Source organism: Podarcis erhardii (assembly GCF_964252035.2).
Source record: "Podarcis erhardii genome assembly, chromosome: 7".
NCBI lineage: Eukaryota > Metazoa > Chordata > Lepidosauria > Squamata > Lacertidae > Podarcis > Podarcis erhardii.
The window spans coordinates 91,831,670-91,846,954 of NC_138511.1; the positions used below are offsets into that span (position 1 = coordinate 91,831,670).

At 46.5% G+C, this 15,285-nt stretch overlaps 1 protein-coding gene across 1 annotated transcript; it reads left to right on the forward strand.

The window, feature by feature from the left end:
* Nucleotides 1-3,807: 3,807 nt before the first annotated feature.
* LOC309346104 (calcineurin B homologous protein 2-like) lies at nt 3,808-14,256 on the forward strand. The gene is made up of 7 exons (XM_081869799.1): nt 3,808-3,991; nt 6,004-6,076; nt 8,196-8,276; nt 9,717-9,826; nt 10,139-10,200; nt 12,106-12,228; nt 13,417-14,256. Exons 1-7 carry the CDS (start codon nt 3,925-3,927, stop codon nt 13,468-13,470), a joined length of 570 nt encoding a protein of 189 aa, XP_081725925.1. The 5' UTR covers nt 3,808-3,924; the 3' UTR covers nt 13,471-14,256.
* The last annotated feature ends 1,029 nt before the right edge of the window (nt 14,257-15,285 follow it).

Sequence of the window (15,285 nt, forward strand, 5' to 3'; positions counted from 1 at the left end):
GCACGAACTCTTCTTTGGCGATCCCTTGTAGCCGATTAAGATTGTCTTCCATAAACACGGTTTTAACAATGAGTCCGTAAGTGACTGTGGAGGCCAGTTCTGGATCCGCACATCCTTCCACAGTGGGGACATTGGTTTCCAGGTGGGAGTTGATCCCGGTGTGGATTTGCCAAGCGTGCCTTCCTCTTAGCATGTTTCTCCCTTGCATCCTGAGTTCGAGTGTCTTCAAAGCCCAGGACACCTTTGGTCAAGGCTGTTCTCCAACTGGAGCACTCGCAGGCCAGTATTTCCCAATTGTTGGTGTTTGCACTACATTTTTTTAAGAATTGCCTTGAGAGAGTATTTAAACCTTTTGTTGACCACCAGTATTACACTTTCCATTTTTAAGTTCGGAATAGAGCAGTTGCTTTGGAAGACGATCATCAGGCATCCGCACGACACAACCAGTCCAACAAAGTTTGTGTTGAAGAATCATTGCTTCATCCACCTAACACAACAGCTGTTGCTTCCTCAAACACAAAGCGTCTTACACCTGCACACCTTTGAAGATGGCATAAACAGAACTGCATTGTTCAAAAATTTAAAGGAAAATATATACTAAAACATTACCATTGGTCCAGCTATTCTGTAAGGACCTAAAAACAGCTTGCTGGATGAAGCCAGTGGCCTGTCTAGTCCAGCATCCTGTTTTCAGTGGCCAACCCAAAAAGGGGCATCTCTTCGCCCTACATGCAGGTTGTGGGGCTTGAACCCGGGGCCTTTTGCACGCAAAGGAGGTGCTCTCTATCAACGACCCACCACAGCCCTTCCCCACAAATGGCTCAGCAACGCCTTGCTGTTTGATTTTTAAAATAAGATGAGCTGGGTTCAAACAAGCCTGGATACTTGATCCGCAGAACTAGAAGCTGCCACCCTAAGCCCAAATATGCTGGGGTTAGCTGCAAATACTCAGTACAGTGGTACCTCGGGTTACATACGCTTCAGGTTACATACGCTTCAGTTACACACTCCACTAACCTAGAAATAGTACCTCGGGTTAAGAACTTCGCTTCAGGATGAGAACAGAAATCGTGCTCTGGCAGCGCAGCGGCAGCAGGAGGCCCCATTAGCTAAAGTGGTGCTTCAGGTTAAGAACAGTTTCAGGTTAAGAACAGACCTCCGGAACGAATTAAGTACTTAACCCGAGGTACCACTGTATTGTGGAAAAAGTGCGTGGGACACACTGAAAGGATGAGTTGCACATTTATCACTGAGCCAACACTGATTGAACTTTTGAATCAGTCAGGCACAGACATTTCGGTGGAGTCAGTTCACAAGTACAGCTTCAACTCAGCAAGCAACCTGCCTGCATTCAATTTTCCGGATCTGAACCATACCTCAAGTGAAGTAAGTCTGATTTCTGACAACGTTACCAAGGGCCCATCTTAATAAAGCTGATTTATTTAATAAATCTGCATTGCCGTGGCCGGTCTTAATAGACACACACTTTGCGTTCACCCAGAGAGACCCAGCAGATCATTCCAGCAGTGCCCCCCAGCGTCTCAACAATGAATCAAGTCATTCAATCACGAAGTTCCAAACTGAGCACAATTCTGTTCCCTGACAGATATAAATTGCTGCTTTCGATTCACTGCTCTCCCTGATATCCCTTGATGTCAGCCCTGTTTAGGGAAGTTTTTAAAGTTTGAAGTTTTATTCTGTTTTCAGTCCTCTGTTAGGAGCCGCCCAGAGAGGCTGGGGAAACCCAGCCAGATGGGTGGGGTATAAATAATAAAATGATGATGATGATGATGATGATGTCCAGGCTTAGAAAGCCTATCTAGCTACATTTCAACAAAGCAAGACTACCATCAGCCTGCTTCTAAAAACAGCAAGTTTCTAGATTTTATTGCTGCATGATAGGGGGGAAAGTATAGGCAGGTCTGTGCAAAGAAGCCCAGAACAGAGAAGGGGGTCAAAACTGAAGGGACATTCAAATGTCCTGAAGAAGCTGCCCTACCAATGTCAAACCCTGTGGACTTCCAGACGTTGCTGGACTACAAATCCCATCATCCCTGTCCATTGACTAGGGTGAAGGAAGCCAAGGTCCAACAACACTGGGAGGGCCCCCCATTCCTAATCTGTTAGCTTTCTCTTGACACCAAACTAGCCAGCAAATAAATGAGGTACAGAGCCCTAATCATAATTTGTTTCTTAGGAATAATTTGTACAGCTTTGCATATCATTGAAATATTTCTATCCCACCTTTTGTGCCAAAGCACTTGAAGGCAACTTACGGCAGGGGATCACATTTAAAAAACAAACGAAAACCATTAAATCTGCAACATCAGTAAACAAGCATTATTTTAAAAAAATTAAGACACAGCCAGGAGCAAGAAACTACAAATGCCCTCTGATCTAGTCTGCAACCAGAAAGCCTTTGGCAAAGGGGACACACACACACACACACACACACACACACACACACACACCACCCCTGAAAGGAGCGCCATAGCCTGGGAGATACGGTGGGAGAGGGCAGTTGGGGTGGGGGCCCACATGGAGAGGCCCCTCCACAGCTGAAACGGAGAGGGGAATCGGCCCTTCAATTACACTAAGGACTTTATAAAGGCCAAAACGGGGGCCCTTAAACCAACTGGAAGGCTACAAAATGTTTCAGGATTTGGATCATAAGCCTTTCTGGCAACAGCGCCAAGTCGCATTTTCTAACAACAGCGGTTTCCCAAAATCTTGAAAGGGGGCACTATAATTACCAAGGGTTGAGGTCTCTCCCCCCCCCAAAAAAAAAAATATTCTGTTGAAGAAGAGACCTTTGTAACTCAAAGACTTGCATGCAAGTTGTTCTTCTGCAATCCCTCCTAGCCGATTATGATTGTCTTCCATGAACACAGTTTTAAGAGTGAGTCCCTAAGTGACTGTGGAGGCCAATTCTGGATCCACACGTCCTTCCACAGTGGGGACATTGGTTTCCGAGCGGGAGTTGATCCCGGTGAGGGTTTGCCAAGTGTGCACATTTCTCCCTTGCGTCCTGAGTTCAAGTGTCTTCAAAGACCAGGACACCTTTGGTCAAGGCTGTTCTCCAACTGGAGCGCTCGCAGGCCAGTGTTTCCCAATTGTTGGTGTTTATACTACACTTTTTAGATTTGCCTTGAGAGTGTCTTTAAACCTCTTTTGTTGATCACCAGTATTACGCTTTCCATTTTTAAGTTCAGAATAGCGTAGTTGCTTTGGAAGACGATCATCAGGCATCCGCACAACATGACCAGTCCAACGAAGTTAGTGTTGAAGAATCACCGTTTCAACACTGGTGATCTCCTTGATAAAGAGTTTTGTGAAACCCTAAAGTCTGCATTTGCCTACAACACTGGTGGTCTTTGCTTCTTCCAGTACACTGATATTTGTACGCCTGTCTTCCCAAGTGATGTGTAAGATTTTTCAGAGACCCCGTTGATGGAATCTTTTGAGGAGTTGGAGATGGCGTTTATAAGTGGTCCATATTTCACAGGCATACAGTAAGGTTGGTGGTACAGTAGCTTTGTAAACAAGCATTTTGCTTTTCCTGCAAATGTCCCGGTCCTCAAACACTCTGCACTTCAGTCGGGAGAAAGCAACACTTGCAGAGCTCAGGCGATGCTGGATTTCGGCATGCAACTTACAGCAGCCACTTAGCACTGCCTGCCTCTCTCTTCTCCCTGCCTTTCCACCTTAAAACAACTCTTCCCGGCCCTTTCCAAGTCCCTCCTCCCCTTGCAGTGGATTAGCTGTCTGGCTTTGATAACAGCTGCTGGGAGTGTGTGCTGTGTGTGTGACTCTCTGCTGAAGTTGGTAGGTGTCCCGATATTAATATAGATGCACACAGGGAGAGAGAGGCACGCCCTGTAAACAGCTTTGGCTGCCCTGGAGGAGAGTCAGAAGTGCTTCAAGATGGGAGGCCAAACTTCTCAGCTCTTCACCATCCCTGAGCAGCAGGAGATCATGAAAGAAACTGGCTGTACGGGAAAACTTTATAAGAGAGAACGGTTTGCTTTCCTTCTTTCCATGAATAGAGGGGGGAAATGGGGGAGGAGGGAGTTAGCAACAGAGCTCGGAATTGTTTTAAACCCTGTTCCCCAAAATGAGAAGCCCACCTGCCTTGCAGTGCATTTGCTCTCGTCTTGCCAACCCCACAGACCAGCCTTAGATCTCTGGAGCTGTCCCAGGATGAGATTTGGCTTTGCTGGGAAGAGAGAAAATCCTGGCTGCTCCAGACCTTACACAAGGGGTGGGAATCATGGCCAGTGGGTTTGGGCAATCTCATAGGAGGGAAAGATCCAGCACTTGTGGAGAAGAGCCTGGTGACCAGAGAGGATCAGAATCGGGACTTCATAGCTGAAGCACTGCTCAGTTTGGGAGCTGGGAGGAAAGGGGTGTTGGGACTCCAGAGGTCCAGATCAAAGCACAGGGCAGGGAGCAATTTAAGAGGAGATGAAAGGGGGGCAGCAGCTGTGGCTCTCTGCAGCTGCCATGATGCCAACGCACCCCTCTCACCTTGAGCCAGAGAGGGAACAGGCACTGGGAGAAGAGGCTAATCCGGATTTTCGGGTTCCAGCGTTCCGGGCCTGTCCCGTTCCAGCCTCACCCCAGCGGGGCCACCCGCCTCCTGTCCCCAGCTCAGGGCACAGAGCAGAGGTGAGGCGACTAACGGAGATCAGAGTCCCACAAAGTCTGTTCCCAGCCAAGGAAATGGGAGTAAACGACAGCGCATCAGCTAGTATTGTGTGGGTGCAAAACTTCTGGATAATTTGCAGCTGTGGAAGAAATGTGTTGTTTTTTTTCTTGTTCTGATGAGTCAGCCAAAAGCAGAGACTTGGGACACGGGAATCTTTCGTCTGGGACGCGGGGTGCGGTTAGATCATCATGCTCCTGGGGTGGAATGTGATCCTCCCCCCTGCCCCTTTAAAGAGTTATTTTACCAAGTTTTGGGTGAAAAATGAACTGTTGCTTTTGAGCTTGGCACTGCGCCCCACCCAAAGCCTTGCATCTTATCTGGCAGCTGGCTTCCTATTGTTTGCGAAATCTCCAGAGGAGGAAAGGGAGGGGAGGGGGCTGACTTTGAGATTTCCGTCCTGTTCCCCACTTCAACAAGGGGGGGGGTATTAAATTGCCTCAGCAGGGGGCAGAAGGTTTGGATGTGTGTGCTTTAAACCACCAGTGTTGTCACCAACTTCTTTTATTATGCTGGGCTTGTCACTTTTCCCTGGGGAGAAGATGCAGCACATTTCAAAGCAACAAGTGCTGTGCCAGGAATAATAGTCACAGTGGCACCCTCCATTTCCCATCTGCCCCAGTTAGCATGGATAATGGGAGGTTGGTGGTGGGGGAAAAAGACACCAGACTGACAGCCTTTGCTCTATACCCTTTTCCCATTTCATCTGGTACTTGGAATTTTAGTTGCTGCTAAAATTCATTTATAGGGACGCGGGTGCCGCTGCAGTCTAAACCACTGAGCCCCTTCGGCTTGCCGATCAGAAGGTTGGCGGTTCAAATCCTCGCGATGGGGTGAGCTCCCGTTGCTCGGTCCTGCTCCTGCCAACCTAGCAGTTCGAAAGCACACCAGTGCAAGTAGATAAATAGGTACTGCTCCAGCGGGAAGGTAAACAGCGTTTCTGTGCACTGCTCTGGTTTTGCCAGAAGCAGCTTAGTCCAGCAAACCAGACGAAGCTGATCACCAGCGCTCCCTCAGGCCTGCGACCTTCTTTTCCCCAGCAACCACGTGGCATGGTCCCCACGTGGACCAGGAGACTGCCCTGAATCTGGACAGTCTGTTCCCATTTCCTTGCAGTGCAGGCGTGCTCAAGCCTGCTCTCCAAGTTTCAAACAGTTCGACTTTAGTTTCAGGGGAATGTTAATTGCATCTGGCTTCTTCCTTTTTTAAAAAATACATTCGTTTCAAGGTCATTATACCTGCTGCTCATGGCACTTTCTTGGCTAATCATTAAACCTCTCCTTTCCTCTTGCACCCAGTCTCGGAAGCTAATGTTGTGCGCCTTTACCAGCGCTTCCAGGCTTTGGACAAGGATGAAAAAGGCTTCCTCAGGTAAGGAAGAGGGAAGGGAAGGGAAGGGAAGGGGAGGGGAGGGGAGGGGAGGGGAGGGGAGGGGAAGAAAGGGAAAGGGAAAGGGAAAGGGAAAGGGAAAAGGAAAAGGAAAAGGAAAAGGAAAAGGAAAAGGAAAAGGAAAAGGAAAAGGAAAAGGAAAAGGAAAAGGAAAAGGAAAAGGAAAGGACGAGGATGGCAATCTGAGAACAAGGAAGGTACTCAGAGGCCTCCATCTGAAGACATTGCCCCACAACCACCACCCCACTGACCTTTACACAGTAGAGATTCAGACTGCTGAAGTTGAGATTTGTGCTTTTCCTAACCTGCCATGTTCTATTCTACTTGTGGACATGATATAGCCATGGGAACAGGGAGGACACAATTCACATGAGAAGTTTTTTGTTCTTAAATTAAAAATAAGGAAATATGAACTCTTCTTCAAGCGCTATTTCTCCATTTTCTTCTTCCAAGACTGGTAAAAGGTTTTAAAGTTTGATTCAAGAGCAGTCAATAAATACAGAACTAAATACGTCAGAGCAAATGGGTAAAAAAATAATGACACATTAAAGGTGAGCGGAGTGGCGATAGGTTCACCTGTCCAATGTGACAGAGCACAAGTCAGAAACATACTGCTCTAGAATTCTGTGATTCCAAGAGTCAGCAGAGTAGAATTAAGAACAATTCACACCTGCAGAGAACAGCAGTTCTGCTCTGTTCTGGGGGTCTTATTAAGTTAATTTTTCTGCAGGCAGAAGACCCGCAAGAGGGGAAAATGCAGAAAGCGCAGCGGAGACAGGGATTTTCATAACAATGTCACGCTGATGCCCCATAAAAAGTTAGTAAACGCAGCAAGGATATCCCATAGTAAATGCCTACAGAAGCCCCTTAGCCACTGCTTTTGACCACCAAATTCCTGCTCATTTGTCAACACCTGGTGCTTCATCCACCTGACATAGGATGTTAGGGTGCCCTGGCAGAAACAACTACGTTATCAGCACAGCTTTCTGCACAACATCTGGGTGACAGATTTAGGGATGCAGGAGTTGAGCACGGCCCCTGAGCTCCCAGTACGTTTAGTAGGCTGGTCTCTGCTACAAACAGCAGTGCAGAAACTTTTATGGTTGTCCACTTCTCAAGTACTTAGGAGGACTGTAGCAGGAAGAGAGGCAATGTGGATTCAAAATATTCGCTGCCCGGACACTGAGGTCCAGCTCCAAGGGCCTTCTGGCAGTTCCCTTGCTGCGAGAAGCCAAGTCACCGGGAACCAGGCAGAGGGCCTTCTTGGTGGTGGCACCCACCCTGTGGAACACCCTCCCACCAGATGTCAAAGAGAACAACTACTACCAGAATTTTAGAAGACACCTGAAGGCAGCTCTGTTTAGGGAAACTTTTAATGTTTAATAGACTATTGTATTTTAATATTCTGTTGGAAGCTGCCAAGAGTGGCTGGGGAAACCCAGCGAGATAGGCAGGGTATAAATAATAAATTATTATCATCATCATCACTGCAGGCCAGTCAAAGGAGGCGGGTGTGGGGTTAACAATTACACAGACGGCGCCTGAGCCGAACGGAACGAGTCGCCATGTCTCATACAATTTTGCTTGTTCAACCTACCAAACAATTACACAGACTTCGCACCAGGAAGACAAAGAAACCTTGGGGGTTTTTCTGACTATGACCAGAATTCCTTTTATGTGTTTCCCCCCTGCTCGTTTTGGTCATCAGCCACTTCAAATATTCACTGTGAACAGAAAAGCTGGAATAGAATAGAATAGAATAGAATAGAATAGAATAGAATAGAATAGAATAGAATAGAATAAAAATAAAATAAAAATAAAAATAAAATAAAATAAAATAAAATATAAAATAATATAAAATAATATAAAATAAAATAAAATAAAATAAAAAATAATATAATATAAAATAATAAAATAAAATAAAATAAAATAAAATAAAATAAAATAATAAAATATAAAATAAAATAAAAAAATAAATGAAAACCTAACATAAGCCCCCTTTGAGTTGTGGGGGTTGGGCTAGATACCCCTTGGGGATCCCTTCCAATTCTGTTGCTAAAACTTATATGTTTTGTTATAGCTATGTTTTCTCCCTCCGCAGCAAAGATGACTTCGAAGGGATTGGAGAACTAGCAGTGAACCCCATTGGCGACCGGATCATTGATGCCTTCTTCCCAGATGGGTGTGTATGGGTGTGTGGGTGTGGGTGTTGTGTGTACGGAAGTCTCTGGCCCTGCCCAGTGCCATAAAAAACAGAAACCGCCCTCGCTTGCCCCTTGCCCTCACTTCAGCACCCTGTCCTCTTCTAACAATACAGGGAATCAGACCTTAGTGCACAAGAATGATTCTAGAGTCCATTCTATGATTCAAGGTACTGCAACAGCCAAGTGTGCCTGGAGGGCTCTTCCGCTCCCTGCTGCTTCTTGATTCTTGTCTATTATGTTCTTCCACAGACGCATTTGCTCTTGGCGAACAGCCACAAGGAACATCTCCCAGACCCAATTCCCAAGTCTCATGAAAGGGCTCATCCTGTGTCTGCCTGAGAGCCACACAGAGTTCCTGCGTTGTCGCCGAGACCCAGCCAGGCAGTTCCCCAAAGTCCACGCAAAGAGAAATCACAGGACTGAGAGGTGTGAGGCAGACACTGGCCTTATCCAATGTAATCAAGGCCTGCCTCTTCTGCAGCCCTGATGCAAATGCATAATTAAGAAACACCCTCAGGCTGATCAGGCTTCCTCAAGTCCCGTATTTTTCACTCCATAAGACGCACCTAGTTTTTAGAGGAGGAAAACAAGGAAAAAAAATATTCTGAATGAAACAGTGGATGTATGATTTTTGTGGTTCATGCTGTCGCCACAGACATGTCATCTGATGGTGAATTTAGGGTGAGCCAATGCAAAAATCCTGAGGATCCATGTGGGTCCATGCTTTGTAACCCTGGACATGCTATGTGATCTGATGGTGAATTTGGGGTGACCCGATGCAAAAATCCTGAGGATCCATGGGCTTTTACCTCCCCCCTCCCAGGCAGCCTCTGCTAGAGTCCCTTATCTCTCTTCCGATCCCACCAATCAGCTGCTTCCTTTCAACACTCCCTTCCCTCTTGTTTGCCTTAGTGTCTTTACCTTAACTGGAGCAGTTTTTTGCTCCTCCTTTTCTCCTAATTTCTCTCCTCATTGCTTTAGTCTTCCTGTCTCCTCTCCTTGCAAGTTCGCTGTCTTTACCTCTTCCCCCCGGCAGCCTCCTTTATTGCTAGCGTCCCTTACCTCACTCCTGATCACTTGCTGATCAGCGGCTTTGTTTCAACACCCACTTCCCTCTTTCAAAAAAAAAAAAAAGCATAATTTGCTTTTTGCCCCTGGCCAATTCGGCTCCAGGGACCAGGCATTCGCTCCATAAGACGCACAGACATTTCCCCTTACTTTTTAGGAAGAAAAAGGTGCGTCTTATGGAGCGAAAAATACGATAGCTCAGGAGCACAACATCTGCTTTGCATGCAGAAAGTCTCAGATTCAAACTCTAAGCATCTCCAGTGAAGGCAATGCAGAGCTAGATGGGCCAGCAGATTCCCGTGTTCCTTCCTAGTAGGTAAGATTCCACAAAGGGTCTTGTTTCTCCCTAGGAGAGAGACTACGGACTTCCGGACATTCACTCGTGTGCTGGCCCACTTCCGGCCAGTGGAAGGACCCGGAGGCTCGCAGAATGCTAACAGCCGGCTTAGCAAGCTGAAGTGTGAGTGGATATAATGGGTGTCCCAGGGAAAACAACTACAGGAGGGTGCCAAGAAGGACCCCTTGTAGCTGTAAGGGCGAAACGCTTGGTTGATTTCATTTAAATGAAAACCGAAACACAGAGTTCTGCAGTCACTGCCAAGTTCCCCAGTTATGCTGTGCAATAACAAAAGCACAGCATGCACCTGCAACCTGGGCGCTTAATGTCCACCCTTAAGCTGAACAGATCTGTGGGCCGGCAGCACAACACGGTGTCTCGCCCTAAACCTTCCCCATTGCTAACCTCCCCCCTGTTGTTCTGGTTCCTGTTTAGTTGCTTTTCAGCTCTACGACCAAGACAAGGATGGGAAGATCTCCCGAGCAGAAATATTACAGGTAACTCTTGCAAACAACTGGGGAAAGCTGCAAGGGTGGGGAAGGGATGTGCGTATGAAGAATTAAAACCAGGGAGGGCCAGTGCTTAAAGATGTTACCCAAAGGCAAATATATCCTGCCCCCTAAAGCTCAATGGAGGAGGAGAGCTGGCGTCACCCTGAGAAAAGGAATCTGCTCTCTACATGCTTAGAAGCACTTTTTTAAATTCACATGTACCAAGCTAGAAATGTCTTGGGCTCAAAGCTAACTGTTGGAAGACTCAGGATGAATAAAAGAAAGAACTTATTCATGCAGCACATAGTTAAACTGTGGGACTCGCTGCCACTGGAGACAGTGACTGCCACCTACCTGGATGGCTTTAAAAGAGGACAGGACAAATTCACAGAGTGCAAGGCTGTCCTTGGCTACTACCAATGATGGCTATCCACTGCCTCCATGGTCAGAGGCTGTAATGCTTCTGAATACCAGTTGCTAGAGGGACGCAGGTGGCACTGTGGGTTAAACCACAGAGCCTCTTGGGCTTGCCGATCAGAAGGTCGGCGGTTCAAATCCCCACCACGGGGTGAGCTCCCGTTGCTCGGTCCCTGCTCCTGCCCACCTAGCAGTTTGAAAGCACTTCAAAGTGCAAGTAGATAAATAGGTACCAAGAGATTAAGTTCACATATATTAGTTTTAAGGAGAAGTAAGATTATATAAAGTACAAATGGATGGCTAATTGGTGAAAGAAGAGAATGTAAAATTACAGTATAGTAGGATAAATTATTAGGATAAAAACAAAAATGAAGGATTTGCTAAAATATCTATCTGAACTAGAATACAAAGAGGGGAGGTGTGAGGAGGTCAAGGAAAAAAGCTAAAGAAAGAAAATTATGTAAAGGTTTGATTTGTTCTTTTTTTTTGTCTGTTTTTCTTACTTTTATTTACTTTTTTGTGATGTGATTTGTTTTTATGTTGTTGTTTTTTGTTTAACTGGGTGTTTTGTTTTGTTTTTTTATTCATGTAATTTTTAAAATCTTAATAAAAATCTATTGGGGAAAAAAAAAAAGATAAATAGGTACCGCTCTGGCAGGAAGGTAAACGGCGTTTCCGTGCGCTGCTCTGGTTCGCCAGAAGCGGCTTAGTCCTGCTGGCCATATGACCCGGAAAAACTGTCTGCATAGCGGACAAACGCCGGTTCCCTCGGCCTACAGAGTGAGATGAGCGCTGCAACCCCAGAGTCGTCCGTGACTGGACCTAACAGTCAGGGCTCCCTTTACCTTTACTTCTAAGTTCCTAGGAATCACAGATGGGGAGCGCTGCTGTTGTGCTTGAATCCTGCTTTCAGGTTTCCCACTGGGCATCTGGTTGTCCACTCAGAGAACATGATGCTGAACTATACAAGCCATTGGCCTGATCCATAGAATCATAGAGTTTCTAATTTGGAGTAAGCAAATCGAGATGAACGCTCCCCAGTTTGTCTGGGAGTGACCTAGAATCCTAGAGTTGGAAGAGACCACCAGGGCCATCGAGTCCAACCCCCTGCCAAGCAGGAAACACCATCAGAGCACTCCTGACATATGGTTGTCAAGCCTCTGCTTAAAGACCTCCAAAGAAGGAGACTCCACCACACTCCTTGGCAGCAAATTCCACTGTCGAACAGCTCTTACTGTCAGGAAGTTCTTCCTAATGTTTAGGTGGATCCAACAGGCTCTTCTTACATTGCAAAGGTCACAAGTGATTATTGTTCCAGGAACCCCAGGAAATTTATCCAAGGACATCGGTGCAGAAGCACGCCCACGTTTGTGCTCCAGCCGTCAGCAGAGCAAAGCTTTAGTCCCTCATCTTGATGAAGGCAGAGGAATAGGGAAAAACAGCACCCTTAAAAACCCCTCATCTCTCTGGCTACTCCTCTTCCCCAACCCCCAGGTGCTGAGAATGATGATTGGGATCGAGGTGACGGATGAGCAACTCGAGAGCATCACAGACCGAACCATCCAAGAGTCTGATAAGGATGGAGACAATGCCATCTCCTTTGAGGAGTTCGCAAAGGTCTGGGATAGGGGAGGTTTTTCCACACTGGCCATTCCCAGGTAGTGCCCTCCAGATGTTTCGGCCTCCAACTCCCATCAGCCCCCAGATGGGAGCAGGAGAACAAAACATCTGGAGTGGGACCAGCTTGGGGGAGGCTGGTCTATGCGCTGCAGAGATATGGACCCTGAGGAACATAAGTTTAATTTCCAGTAATTTTTTTAAAAAAGCCAAAGATATCAGGCAAGTGGATCTGTGTCTTCAAGGAAGCCATAGCCCAGGTGTGGAGAACCTCAGGCCTGGGGGTTGAATGTATCCCTCCACACCCTTCTATCTGTCCCTCAGGACTCTACCCCAAATACTCCATCCTCTCTCCCCAGTTACAGATAGGTAGCCGTGTTGGTCTGCCATAGTCAAAACAAAATAATTTTTTTTTCCTTCCAGTAGCACCTTAAAGACCAACTAAGTTAGTTCTAGGTATGAGCTTTCGTGTGCATGCACACTGTTATCTGAAGAAGTGTGCATGCACACGAAAGCTCATACCTAGAACTAACTTAGTTGGTCTTTAAGGTGCTACTGGAAGGGAAAAAAAATTATTTTGTTTTCTCTCTCCCCAGGCCACACACACACACACACACACACACACACACACACACACACACGTCCTCTGAACTCTGCTTGCCTGGATGGCAGAGATGGTTGTGGGAATGTGTGCATGTAGAAGCTGTCCCACAAAGGTAATATTTACATTTATTGTCCCACCCAACACATCATGTGATCCCCAGAAGATTTCCCAGAAGGGGGCCATGACCCTTGGGCTGAAGGCAGGGAAGGCGGGGTATAAATAAAATTTATTATTATTTATTGTTACTATTATTATTAAGGAGGTCCCGCACCCCTACACTAGCCCCTCGTGGGCACTCGGCTCCTTAACCCCTGAGTGGTCCTGGTTTCCCCACTCTGTTTGCTATTTATTAAGAGATTTATAAACCGCTCTTCCTCTAAGACACCAGGGTGGTGAACAGCGATGAGGCACCTTCTCAGAGGCACACACTGAATTATCCTTCAGTCACGTTTTCCAGGATTGGGGTTCAGGCCATGAAAAGCAGTCCTAGGTCTGAGAAAGGCTAAAAAGCCCCAGTAAAGCTTTTTCTTTTTTTTTTTTCTTTTTTTTTTGGTAATGCCAATCTTCTCCACTTTGTTTTGCAGTCTGTGGAAAAGCTGAACATTGAACAGAAGATGAGCCTCCGGATCCTGAAATGATCGATCAGGGACCAGAGAAACCCCTGACAACTTGGGAAAGGAACAAGTCTGGCTCCTGGCAGCAAAGGCTGCAGTTGCAAAAACATGTGGGATACTGTCGGATCTCAGCTCTGCTCCTGATGGGCCGCAAAGAAACCAAATTAGAGATCTCCATCTAACAAAGATCCCTCACTGACAACAAGATGGGATCAGGAGCTGTTGACCAACGGAGGCCTGCCATTCTGTCTGCCGTGTCTAAGCAGACCTCCGTGACAATATTTCAACTAGAAGCGGCACTACCTTTTTCCCATTTTCTGAGAAGCTGTACAATCCCTACGCCATGCACTAAAATACACATCAAACCAGATTTTCTTTTTCTTAACAGGAGGGTGCAGAAAGCAACTCTGGCACCCTCCCCTCCCCATTCGTTGCAAGCGAGCCCAAAGTCGTAACCTTGTAAAGAAACTGTGGAGCATCAGGCAAAGATTTCAGAATGAAGTTGGGGCCTAAAATGATTACTTCCTTTGGAAAAGCCCCCAACAGCCTGGGGTGGGGGGCGTGGGAAAGAGGAGTTCATACTTTTGAGACCTCCCCTCCTTTTACGAAAAGCTTCACAAAGGCAGTAGAATTTAATGCTGCCAGACAGCAAACAAACGAGTCAGAATTCATTTCCGGGAGATTTGATTTCAAGGTTTCATCAAAAAGGTAATTCAAACTGGAACTGTGGCACTGGTATCTGAAAACCAGTTATCATTGTTCAATCGCATTTTCATTCATTAAAAGATACGCAGATTGCATCCACACAAAGCTGGAAGTGGTTTTAAATTATCTGCCCTATTTTATTTCCATTCTCGCATTCTGCAGCTACATAGTAAGTATGTAGGAAGCTGCCTTGTACCAGGTCAAGTTTCTTCTCTTCTCTGGCGAGCAGCGGCTCTTGGGGGACGGGGGGGGGGGGAACGTGTCTCACGCAGAAAAGGTTCTTTCCCGTCACTCTGTACCCGATGCTTTGGGTTGAAGCAACTCCCCTAGGAGGAAAGGTTTCAGGGCTTTTAGAGCCAAAGGAAGAGGTGATGTAACAGAGGTGTATAAAATTATGAACAGCATGGCAAACAAGGACAGAAAGAAGTTTTTCCTCCCTCTCATGTACAGTGGTACCTCGGGTTACATATGCTTCAGGTTACAGACTCCGCTAACCCAGAAATAATACCTCGGGTTAAGAACTTTGCTTGCAGGATGAGAACAGAAATCATGCAGCGGCAGTGTGGTGGCAGCAGGAGGCCCCATTAGCTAAAGTGGTGCTTCAGGTTAAGAACAGTTTCAGGTTAAGAACAGACCTCCAGAACGAATTAAGTTCTTAACCCGAGGTACCACTGTAATCCTAAAAGCTCGTGGGCATCCATTGCAGCTGAATGTTGGAAGATACGGGACAGAAAAAAGAAAGGATTTCTTTACACAGCAGACAGTTAACCTGAAGCAGGAGGAAGGGGTAGCCAACAATCTACATGGCTTTAAGAAAGGATTTGACAATTTCATGGAGAATAAGACTATCAATGGCTGCTAGCTGTGATGGCTATTCTCTGCCTCCACAGTTATGCCTCTGAATATCAGTTTCTGGAAAGGGAAGAGTGTTCTTGTACTCGCATCCTGCTTGCAGTTTCCCACAGCCAACTGGATGGCTATTATTAGAACTGGGTGTTGGACTAAATGGGCCACTGGCCTGATCCAGCAAGCTCTTCTTGCGTGTTTAAGAAAAGGGATGTCTTGCCAGCTTGGACCTTCTGCATGCAAAACAAGGGCAGCTCTGCCACTGAGCTAGGCGTCTCCCTCTCTCCT

Coding starts and splice junctions, on each gene's coding strand:
- LOC309346104 (XM_081869799.1), top strand. CDS start 3,925: ATGGGAGGCCAAACTTCTCAGCTCTTCACCATCCCTGAGCAGCAGGAG. Junction 3,992..6,003: donor GATCATGAAAGAAACTGGCT/GTACGGGAAAAC, acceptor TCTTGCACCCAG/TCTCGGAAGCTAATGTTGTG. Junction 10,201..12,105: donor CCCGAGCAGAAATATTACAG/GTAACTCTTGCA, acceptor CCCAACCCCCAG/GTGCTGAGAATGATGATTGG.